General features: G+C 42.4%; 1 protein-coding gene across 1 annotated transcript in view; it reads left to right on the forward strand.

Annotated features, from left to right (window-relative positions):
- The window catches only part of gabbr2 (gamma-aminobutyric acid (GABA) B receptor, 2), a gene marked incomplete at both ends in the record, with an annotated part of 378941 nt that overhangs the window by 348133 nt on the left and 17076 nt on the right, over positions 1-13732 (forward strand). The window contains 2 exons of the mRNA XM_084080499.1: positions 9466-9576; positions 13173-13397. Of these exons, the coding sequence (XP_083936625.1) occupies positions 9466-9576; positions 13173-13397 (336 nt within the window). The remainder of the gene's footprint in view (positions 1-9465; positions 9577-13172; positions 13398-13732) is intronic.

Raw genomic sequence — 13732 nt, forward strand, 5'->3', positions numbered from 1 at the left:
TAGTCGTTATGCCAATTAATTCCTCCCCACACACATTTCTGTGTTGTCACTGCTGTTGTATCCTACTGACTCACCTACCAGTGAGGAGGAGCAACCACCGGGAGGATGTAGAGCCTTCGTTCTACTCCTCCCGCCCAACACTCCCCACTGACAGGTGCCGCCCCCCCAGCCCATAGGAGTACGTGCAAAATGAATGACCGATATCACCCTCCTCCCCGGCCGGCTTCCCTCCCCCGAACACGGGCCCATTGACAAAGCCAGATGCACCACGGTGGATTTTGAACCCACAACCTCTGTGGTGGTTGGTGGGCAGTGACTTTACCACTGCGCCACCCGAGCGCAGATCTGCTACTTTTGATGCTTTTTTTCTGTGACACTGTAGTATTAGGGGTGTGCCGATATATCGTCCCGCAATATATCGCAATACGTTTTTGTGACGATATGTATCGTTTTGGGGGGGGGGATATTGTTTCAAAAAACAAAAAAAAACAGAAGTATTTGTTTGCATTTGCTCCCCCCCCCCCCTCCCATATATTTTCATATTAAAAAGTGCCACATATACCGTATCGATGTTGTGAAATTAGTGTAACGGCACACCCCTATGTACTGTAGTATGATCAAGTAGGGGGATGATTTACAAAAAAAACACAGTTAAAATATGGAGATAAGAGGTTTCTGCACAACAGTATAATACAGTCTCTCTACATAATGCATAGAGACAGTGTAGTGCCTCAGTAAACTATAGGATCACAGGTAGACCAAAAACCTATAGCATCACTCTAAACAATATACTATAAAAAATAACAGGTTTACCGTTCACTGTTCCATTCCTCGCCTTTGTTCCTCACTTTATCTCTTTTTTGTTTTGCGGACGTCCTTTCCTGCTGTCCATCGCCAACCCTGTGGTCCTGCTATACTCTTGATGCTTTTGTTTGACGCTGTAGTACGATCAAGTAGAGCAGGGGTCTTCAACCCCTAGGGGATCCTCAGTTACAACAGGGGGGGGGGGGGGGGGGGGGGGGCGCCAAATCTTTGTGTGATATGACTTTTTTCTTAACCTCTTGAACCCTAGCATCCCTTTTCTGAGGAGAACTTTGTTGTGAACTTGTAGATCTGCTATTTTTGGCAACGAGGTATGTTGTAGACTAGAGGGGAAAAAAGAGCAAACCAGGTTAAAAATAAAAGTTAGATTGTATACAAATTAAATCTTAAATCTCTCTCAGCTCGGGGGGGTCCTTGGCTTGAAAAACTTTGAAGACCCCTGAAGTAGGTTGTTCATTTACCCAAAAAAAAGAACACAAAAAGTTAGAGATGAGAGGTTTCTGCCCGACAGCAACGATTTTGCTCATCTCTTTGACATGTTTTTCTCCCATTCATCTCCCATCCATTCTTACCAAGCCTCTGGTCTTTGTCATATTCATTTCTAAGTGCGCTGAATACCGCTGTCACGCCAGCGGCTCCCCCTTTTTTTTTTGTTATTTAGCTTCACGTGCATCTGGCAACACTGACAACAACGTGAAAAACAGATTACAATAATGCATAATTGACACACGACGACGGTACATAACAGTAGATTTGTCATGATTGTGTCATCTCCAACGTTTATTGTAAGTAACCTTTCGCTGTGGGCTTAATAACAACAGCGTTCTACTTTGAGACTGCGGTAAAAAAAGAATATTGTGGTTGTTGTCGAAGCAGGAACCTTGTATCTCCATATTTAATCTTTATATCGTATATATATGTTTTGTAAATTAATGTCCTACTTCATCATACTATAGTGTGGCACAAAAGTGGTGAAAACAGCAGATCTACAAGCTCACAACGCGGCACGTTGTGCCGCGTTGTGAGCTTGTAGATCTGCTGTTTTCCCCTTTGTTTTATCATAATAAAAAGCAACGCTTTTGGACACATGAGGTTTCCACCTGACAGCCACGATATTTTGTTGGAAAAAACAAACGGGTCCAAGGAAAGAACAGTTGGCACCATCGCGTGCGTGTGCGTGTGCGTGTGCGTGTGCGTGTGCGTGTGCGTGTGCGTGTGCGTGTGCGTGTGTGTGTGTGTGTGTGAGACATCTTTATAAGATAACAGGGGCGTGGTGGTGAGTGTCTCTGTCACGGTGCCCAGGGAGACAGGTGGCGAGCCTGGTAGTGGCCCTGAGCTTAAGGCAAGCGTCATGCCACCCATTGACCCCCGGGGGCTCCAGTGAGCCTTCATAAATAGGCCATACTCTGTGTATAATAATAGGTCAGTGGTCTTTTTTCAGGCCAACGGCCCCCCTAGCTGAGAGAGAGAGAGACAGATGAAGCAGGACCCCCCTCACTACATATTGTATGAAATTGTGTTGCAGATTAAAGGTTTCCATAGATTTCATAGATAGCTTCATAGACTTGTTTGACAGCACTGTCATCAGCAGTATGTTGGATTCATGTTAATGTGTATTTTCAGACATTTAACCACTTAAACTGTCTCTGTACTTGGTCTGCTCTTTTTTCCTCTACACAAATCTCTTTGCCGTAAATGGCCGATCTATAATATCAGATCTATAATATCAGATCTACAAGCTCACAACACGTTGAGCTTGTAGATCTGATATTTTTGGCTGAAGTTCTCCTCAGAATAGGGATGCTATAGGGATCAAGTGGTTAGTAAAAATAAGAATGAATATCCTATTACTCCTTTCCTGCTGTCCATCGTCGTTTATTTTTACTTTTTGTTTTTTTCCCCACAAATAAATACCGCACCGACATAAATCGACCGACGTGAAATCCAATGCCGGGCTCTGAGTACCGACAGTCTCTCTCTCTCTCTCTCTCTCTCTCTCTCTCTCTCTCTCTCTCTCTCTCTCTCTGTCACTCGCTCACCCTCACCATGGTGGAATCTCCATTGTAATTGCCAGAGCGAGTGATGGAGAGTGTCTGTCAGTGACTGCCAGATAGAGCACACGTGCGCACACACACACACACACACACACACACACACACACACACACACACACGTATTGTTATAGTTGTGAGGACATCAGCGTTTTAGGATTTTATGAATGCATTATTATTATTTTTTTAAGCCATTTTTTTTTTTACCCTAAAGCAAAACATAGCTGGTTTACAAGCTTGCAACTCTAATAATCTGTTTTCTTTTTTTACTAAACATTATCTGATGAGGGCCAGGAGAAATGTCCTCAATACGTCTATTTCTCAAAGTCTACTATACTTGTGGGAACATTTGGCCCCTAACAAAAGTACACACAAGTACACACGCACACTCGCTCACACGCACGCACACACACACACACACACACACACACACACACACACACACACACACACACACACACACACACACACACACACACACACACACACACACACACACACACACACACACACACACACACACACACACACACACACATGCACACAGCTGCAGGGAAGACAGTGAGTGAGCTGTCCATTTCCTCTCTCTCACTTGTTGGTCCCTCTCTCTTTCTCTCTCTCTCTCTCTCTCCATCTCTCCATCCCTCCATCTCTCTATTTCTCCATCCCTCAGTCTCCTGTCTACCTGTTATTCCCTATACGCTCCCTGAGCTGACTCTCCCCTCCTCCTCCTCATGTCTATCCCAGTCTGTGTCAGAAGGAGCAACATGGCTGACAGTTACAGGGTTGCCCAACCGTCCCTTGAAATACGGAAGTCACTTACTATTGTGGAAACTAAAAGACGTGTCCCTTATTGCAGTGGTTCTCAAACCTTACCATGTCAAAATGATATGTATTTGGCCGCGGACCGCCATCTCAAAATGTTTTGTTCCAGGGACCCCCCAGAATTAAAGATTTGAGTTACAAATGTTCACTTGGAAAAAAAAGATTTGCACACATTTTTACGATTTCTCAAAAATAGCAGATCTACAAGCTCATAGCGCGGCACTCGGTGCCGCGCTATGAGCTTGTAGATCTGCTATTTTTGAATAGCCAAAGTGTAAAAATAATGTTTTTTTTAGGGGAAAAAAGTGATATATATATATATATATATATATATATATATATATATATATATATATATATATATATATATATATTTGAGTTACAAATGAGTTACAAATGTTGGCTTTAAAATATATATATATATATATATATATTCAAAGAGCTGCACACATTTTCAAGATCTTTTCAAAAATAGCAGATCTACAAGCTCAGTGCTATGAGCTTGTAGATCTGCTTATTTTTGAATAGTCAAAGTATACAATAATGGTTAAAGTGGTTAAAATGATTGTGACGATATGTTAACTTGTTTAGCTGGGGACCCCCCAAGGACCCCTGGGAGTCCCCGGACCCCACTTTGAGAACCAATGCCTTATTGAACCGATAAGGGACACGCTTTGTCTAATTGATAGAAATATTACTTTTGTAGCCGACAGAGACGATGATATAGCGGTTTTCCGCGTGCATGCTAATGCGGCGCGGCATAGCGTGCTAGTTTCCCCACTAGTTCAGTCAACTGTTTGATGCTTTGGGGATGAAACGGCCCGGAATTTCCAGGCGGCAGCGGCTTACAAGAATCCCCCCCCGCCCTCCTCCTCCTCCTTCTCGCCGTGTCCCCCCTCCTCGATGTCAGTTTCCCGGGTAAAAATAGCCTCCGTCGTGCGTCATCCTCATCCCCACATATTGCCCCACTTTTTTCCTCCCCGACTCAACCTCCAGCATGTCCTTTTTTAAGACACAATGTCCCATTTCAGTCATGGAGAGAGGAGGCGCTGCGCTGCCGTGACAGCCAAGGAGGCGCGATGATGATGATGATGATGATGGGGGGCTATTTTAGAGGCTGGCCGGTGGTCCCCCCCCCTCCCCCTCCTCCACCTCACAGTGCCGTCGCTGCCGTGCCGTTTACGTTTTAATGTGTTTCTGTTTTGAGAGCGACCACCGGGGGTCTCGCACTGCAGAGAGTTCTCCTGTGGCTTCGTGAGTGTGTGTGTGTGTGTGCGGAGGCGTCCATATAGCTGAGTGGTTAGTGAGCCCCGCCTGCAGGCTGCCAGAGCCCCTGGTTAATGTCCCAGGTTCGATTCCAGTCCAGCAATGTGTCGATGTGTGTCCCTAGACCAGGGGTCTTCAACAGGGGGTCCGGGATCCCTAGGGGGTCCTCAGAGTTACTACAGGGGTTCCGCCAAATCTTTGTGGGATATGAACGCGAGGCGTTGTGAGCTTGTAGATCTGCTATTTTTGGCAAAGAGGTGTTTGGTGTAGGGGGGAAAAAAGAGCCGACCAAGTAAACAAAGAAAGTTTAATCTGAAACACAATTTTATACATTGTAGAGGGGGTCCCTGCTTCATCTCTCTCTCAGATAGGGGGTCCTTGGCCTGAAAACTTTGAAGACCCCTGCCCTAGACTGCCCACAAAAAGTTTGGAAACTTAACGTCGATTATTTCTCCCATGTAATGTCTCGTCCCAGTTAAGGGAGAGTTTTTCATTTGCCACCGTTGAAAAATTGCTTGCTCAGGGTTGGGAAAATGTCGTCTCTCTGTATACATGTAAAGTGTCTTGAGACAACTTGTTGTGATTTGACACTTTAATACAAATTGAATTGAAATTGAATTTAATTGAAGTGCCAAATGGCAGGGTCTCTGAAACGTTTGGAAGGGCACATCTGTACTAAACAAGGAACGATGTGCACCGGTCCCGTGGGTATACACCCCGGAGACTGAGCACCCACACGGAGGAAGCCAAGCAGCACCCATGGGGGAATGCACCGGGCGGTCGGGCAGATAACGTTTGATGCTTTGTAACGTGCGCAGGACGGCATGAATGATGTATTCGGTGCATCCTGATGCTCTCACTGTCTGTCTACACTAACACAGGCCTTTTACTTGTAACAGAGTACTTCTACATTGCAGTATTGATACTTTTACTTCAGTAGAAAATGTGAGTACTTTTTCTGCACACTAAATATTCAATGTTTATAGTCCTTTCCGCCGCCAGATAGAAGCATGACGCTGTACAGTAATGACGTCACGTAACACACACACACACAATGCTTCCAGGCACGATGCATCTACACCGTGAATGTGATCTCATAGCTCTGTCTGTCTAATGTAAAGCTATGAAGGCCAGAGGGGAAGGCCAATGATGAATGGGTGCCATTCCCATTGACCAGTGGTGGAAAGTAACTAAGTGCATGTACTCAAGAACTGTACTTAAGTGCAATTTCGAGTTATTTGTACTTTACTTGAGTATTTCCAATTCCCAATACTTTTACTTCTACTCCACTACATCTCAGAGGCAAATATTGTACTTTTACTCCATTACTATTATTTGACCACTTTAGTTACTAGTTACTGTACATTGCAGATTTAGCTTACAAAACATGCACACAACTTCAGCCCTTAAACTTTGGCTATTTGAAAAGAGCCGATCTACAAGCTCACAACGCGTCGCGATGCGTCGTGTTGTGAGCTTGTAGATCTGCTTTTTTTCAAAGGATTTTTGTACATTTGATATACTCTAGAAAACTTGTGAAATGGGACATTCTGCATAATGAGTACTTTCTACTTTTGGTACTTTAAGTACATTTTGATACCAACACTTTTGTACTTTTACTCAAGTACATTTTGAATTCTGGTCTTTTACTTGTAACAGAGTATTTCTACATTGCAGTATTGATACTTTTACTTAAGTAGAAAACTTCAGTACTTTTTTTCCATCACTGACAGAATAATGTCTAAGGAAATAATGGACAGTTGCAGCAGCGCTGTACGTGGAAGCGCCACAGGGGGCAGCAGAGAGACACTCTTAGAGCTCTTAAATCCATTGTTAGCTGCAGGTGCTATAATGACGGCCGCTAATGGAACTTGTTCATTAACTTAATTTAATGAACAACCCCCCCCTTTCCTTTTTTTCTCACTCCATCAGCTGCTCCTCGTTCTATCCCTCCAAACCAGTCTCTCTCTCTCTCTCTCACACTCACATACACTCTCTCTGTCTTTCTGTGTCTGTCTGCCTCTCTGTTGATGACACAGGTGACTTACAGGCCAAATTAACACCTGGGGGGGGCAGATATCAGTGCGGTGAAAATGCATCTCTCTCTCTCTCTCTCTCTCTCTCTCTCTCTCTCTCTCTCTCTCTCTCTCTCTCTCTCTCTCTCTCTCTCTCTCTCTCTCTCTCTCTCTCTCTCTCTCTCTCTCTCCCTCTCTCTCAATCAAAACATTAGGGAAAACAATAAATCAGAAGCCAGACACCTGGGGCAATGGTGTGTGCGTGTGTGCGTGTGTGCGTGTGTGTGTGTGTGTGTGTGTGTCTCAGTATATACACACTGTATTAAACATGGGTGAGAAGAAGTTCATGAGCATTAGAGCATGGAATCGTCTTGAAATCAGGGTCACGGCACACATGGCTTTCTTATAACGGACCATCAGGAGATGATGGGGGGGAGGGGTCTGACCAGAATAATTGTAGTGGAGTAAAAGTGCAATATTTGTCTCTGAGATGTAGTGGAGTAAAAGTATTGGAAATTGGAAATACTCAAGTAAAGTACAAATAGCTAAACATTATACTTAAGTACAGTACTTAAATAAATGTACTTTCCGCCACTGTATTCTGTTGATTACTTTTATTGATTCATCAAAAAGCACATTTTATATATGTCACCCAATCGAACCGAATATTATTATTTAACCACTTAAACCCTCTGATGGTTGACCGGAGTTCCTCAGGGCTCTATACTAGTATATTTTCTGTTTTCTGTTATTGTGGGGAAGGCTGAATTTTTTTTTGTTGCTGAAAATAGCCGAGTGTGAAGTAAAAGTACAATATTTTCCTACGAGATGTAGTGGAGTAGAAGTAAAAGTATTGGAAATTGGAAATACTCAAGTAAAGTTCAAATATCTCAAAAGTTTACAGTACTTGAGTAAATGTACTTAGTTACTTTACACCACCGACGTAGACAGATGAAGTGTAACATTAATCAATACACCCTTCAGCCAAAAGCAACACAACACATAGCAGTAAATGCCAGTCTGGTTGATTAGCTGTTTGCTGTTGTAATATTGCTGTGGGGGGTTTCTGTTTAAGCCTCCTGTGTGAATTAATGTAAAGTATACAGTATGGATATAAAGGCAATTATTATAACCAAGTGTAGATCCTTGGTTTGCTCTACTCAAGCGGTGAGGAAACAGGGCTAATAGCTTGGTTTATGAACTACAGAGGGGAGTGTACAGGGAATGTTTTGTCTGTCTGTCTGTCTGTCTGTCTGTCTGTCTTCGGCTCTTATCCGTGGTTTATTGTTACTCGAGGAGGGAAGGTTTTTACTTCTTTCTTTTGCAATATTAAGTATCGTTGTTTACTTGGGTAGAATGTCCAAACCGGTTCCTATTTTTGTTTTGCTGCTTGCAGTTTTAATTTATAATTACTTTTAAAACAATGAAAATTGCCAATGCATTGACATTGGCAAAATAGCCGATCTACCAGCTTGCAACGCACCGCGTCGCAAGCTGGTAGATCGGCTATTTTCACCACTTTTGTGCAACTCTCTTGTATGGTGAAGTACAGTAGGGCATTCATTTACTAAAAAAATATATACATAAAAAGTTAATGTGTGTGTGTGTGTGTGTGTGTGTGTGTGTGTGTGTGTGTGTGTGTGTGTGTGTGTGTGTGTGTGTGTGTGTGTGTGTGTGTGTGTGTGTGTGTGTGTGTGTGTGTGTGTGTGTGTGTGTGTGTGTGTGTGTGTGTGTGTGTGTGTGTTTTAACGAAAAATCCTGTGTGAAACCAGAAATGTTTCAATGCAATGACCCCCATGTATAAATATACCTGCAAATACACCGGGCGTCATTGTGATTGACGAACAGCAGAGAGGTTTTCCTATTGGAAGTTGGCTGTGTGTTTGACTCAAGTTTAGAGGAACTAAACGAGTAAAGTAAACTAAACAAGTAGAATACCAACCATTAGTACAAGCCATTATACATTTAGACTATAAGTGTCAGCTCATTGCTTTTATATGTGGCAGCTTGGGGTCATGTCCACAGGCTGGTGGTCGGGGGCTTGAGGATTGTGAAGTTGTCCAAGTGTAAAGCAAAGCAGCTTGCAAAATAGTGCTCAATCTCCGATCTATTTGGAGGAAAAGGTGCTTTCTGTACCCATCTTTTACGGTGTCGGTAACACGGCAAACGGAAGCGTATGACCTACTGTATGTTGACAGTGAATACGTTCATGTGTGTTGTTTACATTCTGTACATTCTGAACTTGTTTGGATTCATGCACTGAGACATCGGTTATTTCAGTGTAAAGGACATCAGAAGCAACTTAAGAAAATTTTAGGCCCTAGTAATGTACTTTATAAATGTGGATTCAGATAAAGAAATTAAAATGTGTGCGTATCGGCTGTTGTACTAACCTCTCTTTCTTCTTGGTGTGTTTGTGTGCGTGTGTGTGTGTGTGTGTGTGTGCGTGCGTGCGTGCGTGCGTGCGTGCGTGTGTGCGTTGGCAGCCGGATCCGCAGGGACGAGACATCGCCATCCGTCCCTTCTTGGAACACTGTGAGAACACCCACATGACCATTTGGCTGAGCATCGTCTACGCCTACAAGGGCCTGCTCATGGTGAGAGAGGAGCGTGCGTGCGTGCGTGCGTGTGTGTGTGTGTGTGTGTGTGTGTCAGTGTGTGTCTCAGTCATATAAGGCCAACTCAGTGACCCCTCTAGTTGGAGCCCCCAGACTGACACTGACTCGCTTCATCATCAAAACTTCCCTTTTCTTTTGGCCCCATTTTTTCAATCTGTTTGTGTCTCCCAGTAAACTAGAACTGAATGTAAATTATGCAGACCTCACTTCACTTATGGCTGGGGGGGAGAGAGAGAGAGAGAGAGAGAGAGAGAGAGAGAGAGAGAGAGAGAGAGAGGGGGGAGAAGACAGAACTAGAGCAACAGAGTGACGTGCAAAATAAAGTGAAAGAACAGAGAGTGAGAGAGAGAAACAAATCAAAGAGCTGTGTGCCAGATGGGGCTCAGGGCTGGTCTGTAAAGGCTCCAGAGCGTCCCAGACTCTTTTCCCTTCTGGCTCCCACACTGTGGAACAAAGTCACAAAGTCCCGTAGAGAGCGCCGACGTCTAGACATCACGGCCGCTAGAGGGCGCTATATCTATCCCCTTGGGTCACAGCGTTGTTTTTTTGCATTGGATTTCCCATAGGGGGGATTTTAGATTGTGTCATGTAAGAACTGTGTTCCAGACAGTTGTGGAAAAAGTACTCAAATGTTTACTGCAATGTAGAAGTACTCTTTTACAGGTAAAAGTCTGGAATTCTAAATTTATTTGAGTACAACAAAAAAAAAGTATTGGTATCAAAACGTACTTAGAGTACCAAAAGTAAAAGTACTAAAATGTTTGAAAATTGCAGATCTACAAGCTCATAACGCATAACGTGTGTTGGTATTATAATAGTTTTGAGGACATCAAAATCTGCTATTTTTGGCGAATGTTCCCCCCCAGAATATGGATGAATGTTAGGGTTCAAGTGGTTAATGTAAAAAAAACAATAATAATCCTGATTTTCCTACCCCCCCCTGTTAACCAATTAAGACCTGGGCTGCATCTGTGTCACTTTTTGATTTGAGCAAAAAAAAAACATTATTTTACACTTCGGCTATTCAAAAATAGCAGATACAAGCTCATTGATACTTTTACTTAAGTCCCTCCACTGATTAAGACTCGAGATAAGCAGGCAGGCAGGCGGCCCACCTTTCATACCGTAGCCCACCCTAAATTATTCAGCGGCCGCTCTGAAGTGACTAATGGTCCAAGAGACGCAAGCATCTCTCTGACCGAATAAAGCTTTTATGGGACGGTGGATAGACTGCTGCACTCTCTGCTGTATAACTGTATTTGGGTCATTTTAGCTTTACCTTCTCCAATGACACTCGGGACACTCTCGCCTTGTTAACTCTTTAAGACCGGGGAACGCATCTGTGTGTCATTTTTAGATTTCTTTGGCTATTCAAAAAATAGCAGATATACAAGCTCATAGCGCGGCACCGAGTGCCACGCTATGAGCTTGTACATCTGCTATTAGATGAAATTTGTGCAAATCTTTTATATACATTTTTAACTCAAATCTTTGCTTCTGGGGGTCCCTGGAACAAAATATTTTTAGATGGGAGGGGGTCCGTTGTCAAATACATATTATTTTGGGGGTCCTTGACATGAAAAAAGTTTTAAAACCATTGATAACATAGCAACATAAGTAAAACAACTTTAGGAAGAAAAAACTGTTAGGATTTAGAAAACATTATTTTGTAAAATCCCCAGAAGCAAAGATTTGAGTTAAAAACGTTCTATTTTTCAAAAGTATATATATATTCAAACTAAAGATTTGCACACATTTTCACGATTTTTCAAAAATAATTGCAGATCTACAAGCTCATAACGCGGCAGTTTTATATAGCCAAAGAAATCTTAAAATTACACAGATGCGTTCTCGGTCTTAAAGGGTTAGGCACTTAAGCCATATGTATAGGACTTATAGGGATGGGCATTTATTTTGACCTTTTTTTTGTAAACTGAGGTGAAGTGTAAAGTTGCAGTACTTGCAGTTCAAATAGGGTCTAAAACATGTATTGTAACGTACATTAAAACATGACTGTATTTGTTGCTGTCGGGCAGAGACCTCCTATCTCCATATGCTAACTTTTTGTGTTTTTTTCCCGTAAATTAACGCCCTACTTTGATCATACTGCAGTGACACACAAAAGGCATCAAAAGTAGTAGATCTGCAAGGGTGAAGGGTGTCAACACGGCTACTGACAGATTCAAACGCAGAGCAGAATCTGTTCTTGAGAGATTACCGTTATAGTGACATATCATCATAATATTATGATATTTAACAAAGCAAAACAACAAGTGATAAAATCCACCTTTAACCACTTAAACCCCTGCAATGCATTGTGAGCTTGTCAATCTGCTATTTTCAGCTAAGATATTTATTATGTAGAGCGAAAACAGAAAGGACACTAGTATAGAACCCTGAGAGACTCCGCTCAACAACGTACAGCTTCTCAGGCTGATGTCGGCGTTTTAATTTCATGCAGAAAACAATCTGTTCTCTGTTGTCTGCCCATGCTTTCACCCCTTTTGTTTTTCCTCTCCTCTCTGGTACATTTAGTCCTGCCAAAAATGAACAAAACAAAAGAAAAAGGGTTTTAAAGGCGGTGTGATATTTGTTTTGGTTAAAACAAAAAAAGGCTTTTGGGGTTGCAATGTTAAAGCTCAAGTTTCAGATTAATCTCAGCCATGGAGTGTTTGTTCAATAACAGGGATCTCCCCATCTCTCAGCTCTTTAAATAAACAGGAAATACATGTTCAGTCGGGTTACAAATGTAATCAAATCCGGAGAGATCGCCCATTTGATCAGGCTTCAATTTTATAGTGTTCCAGTGAAAATGTTGTCTAATTATTTATTTGTGTCATAACTTACAATTTCACTTGTTTAATCTGTATGCTGTCTGAGTTCTCTCAGACAGGAGCCCTGTCTGAGAGAACAGACAGGGGACCCCTGTTACTGAACAAACAACACTCTATAGCAGTTCTCACCTCAACTCAAGGTTTATTTATGGAGCGCATTTCAAACCACCAAGGTCGACCAAAGTGCCGTGCAGATCAAAACGGAACAGAACAAGGCAACCGAATAAAACACAGAATAATATTAAAGGACAACTTTGTTTTTTTACAACCAAGGTTTATATTTTAGCTTGTAATTAAAGTAAATAAAAGATGAGTGTTATTTTTTTTTCATTTACAGCTTTCTATAGTTTTAGCAATTTTCGCGTCATTTTTTACAGTGGGCGGGGGCATTCTGTCCGGTGGCTAAATATGCCTTTTTTTACACAATAAAAAAGATCCTGTGGTCTTTGATGGCCAGATGTGAGTTATTGGGGGCTAGAAGAGCTACTGTAAATAATAATAAAGAAAACGCGGGGTTATTGTGTAAAAAAAATACATATTTAGCCACCGGACAGAATGCCCCCGCCCACTGTAAAAAAGATCGCGAAAATTGCTAAAACTATAGAAAGCAGTAAAAAAAAATGTTTTAACACTCATCTTTTATTTACTTTAATTACAAGCTAAAATATAAACCTTGGTTGTAAAAAAACAAAGTTGTCCTTTAAGTAAAGTGTTAAAAAAAATCTCTCTTTCCATCTCCAGCTGTTTGGATGCTTCCTGGCCTGGGAGACCAGGAACGTGAGCATCCCGGCGCTCAACGACAGCAAGTACATCGGGATGAGCGTGTACAACGTGGGCATCATGTGCATCATCGGCGCCACCGTGGCCTTCCTGACGCGCGATCAGCCCAACGTCCAGTTCTGCATCGTGGCGCTGGTCATCATCTTCTGCAGCACCATCACCCTCTGCCTGGTCTTCGTACCCAAGGTCAGTGTCGCCACGGTCACATCAGGACCTCCCAGTTTAATAATACTTGTCTTTTATTATCCGCTCAGCGATATTCATCTTCATCTCCAACAGAAAAACACACACAGCCAGCGGTGGAAATAGTACCATTTTTTTTAACTTAACCCATTGAGACCTGAAGCCGATTCTACATGTCTCCTAAATCTCAACAGTATTCTGAAAAATGTATGTTTCTATATCAGTGGTGCTCAATCTTTTTCATGTCAAGGACCCCCAAAATTATATGTATTTGGCCGCGGACCCCCATCAAAATATTTTGTTCCAGGGACACCCCCCAGAAGCAAAGATTTTAGTTA

This window comes from Gymnoscopelus microlampas, assembly GCF_963454915.1.
Source record: "Gymnoscopelus microlampas genome assembly, chromosome: 15".
Classification (NCBI taxonomy): Eukaryota; Metazoa; Chordata; class Actinopteri; order Myctophiformes; family Myctophidae; genus Gymnoscopelus; species Gymnoscopelus microlampas.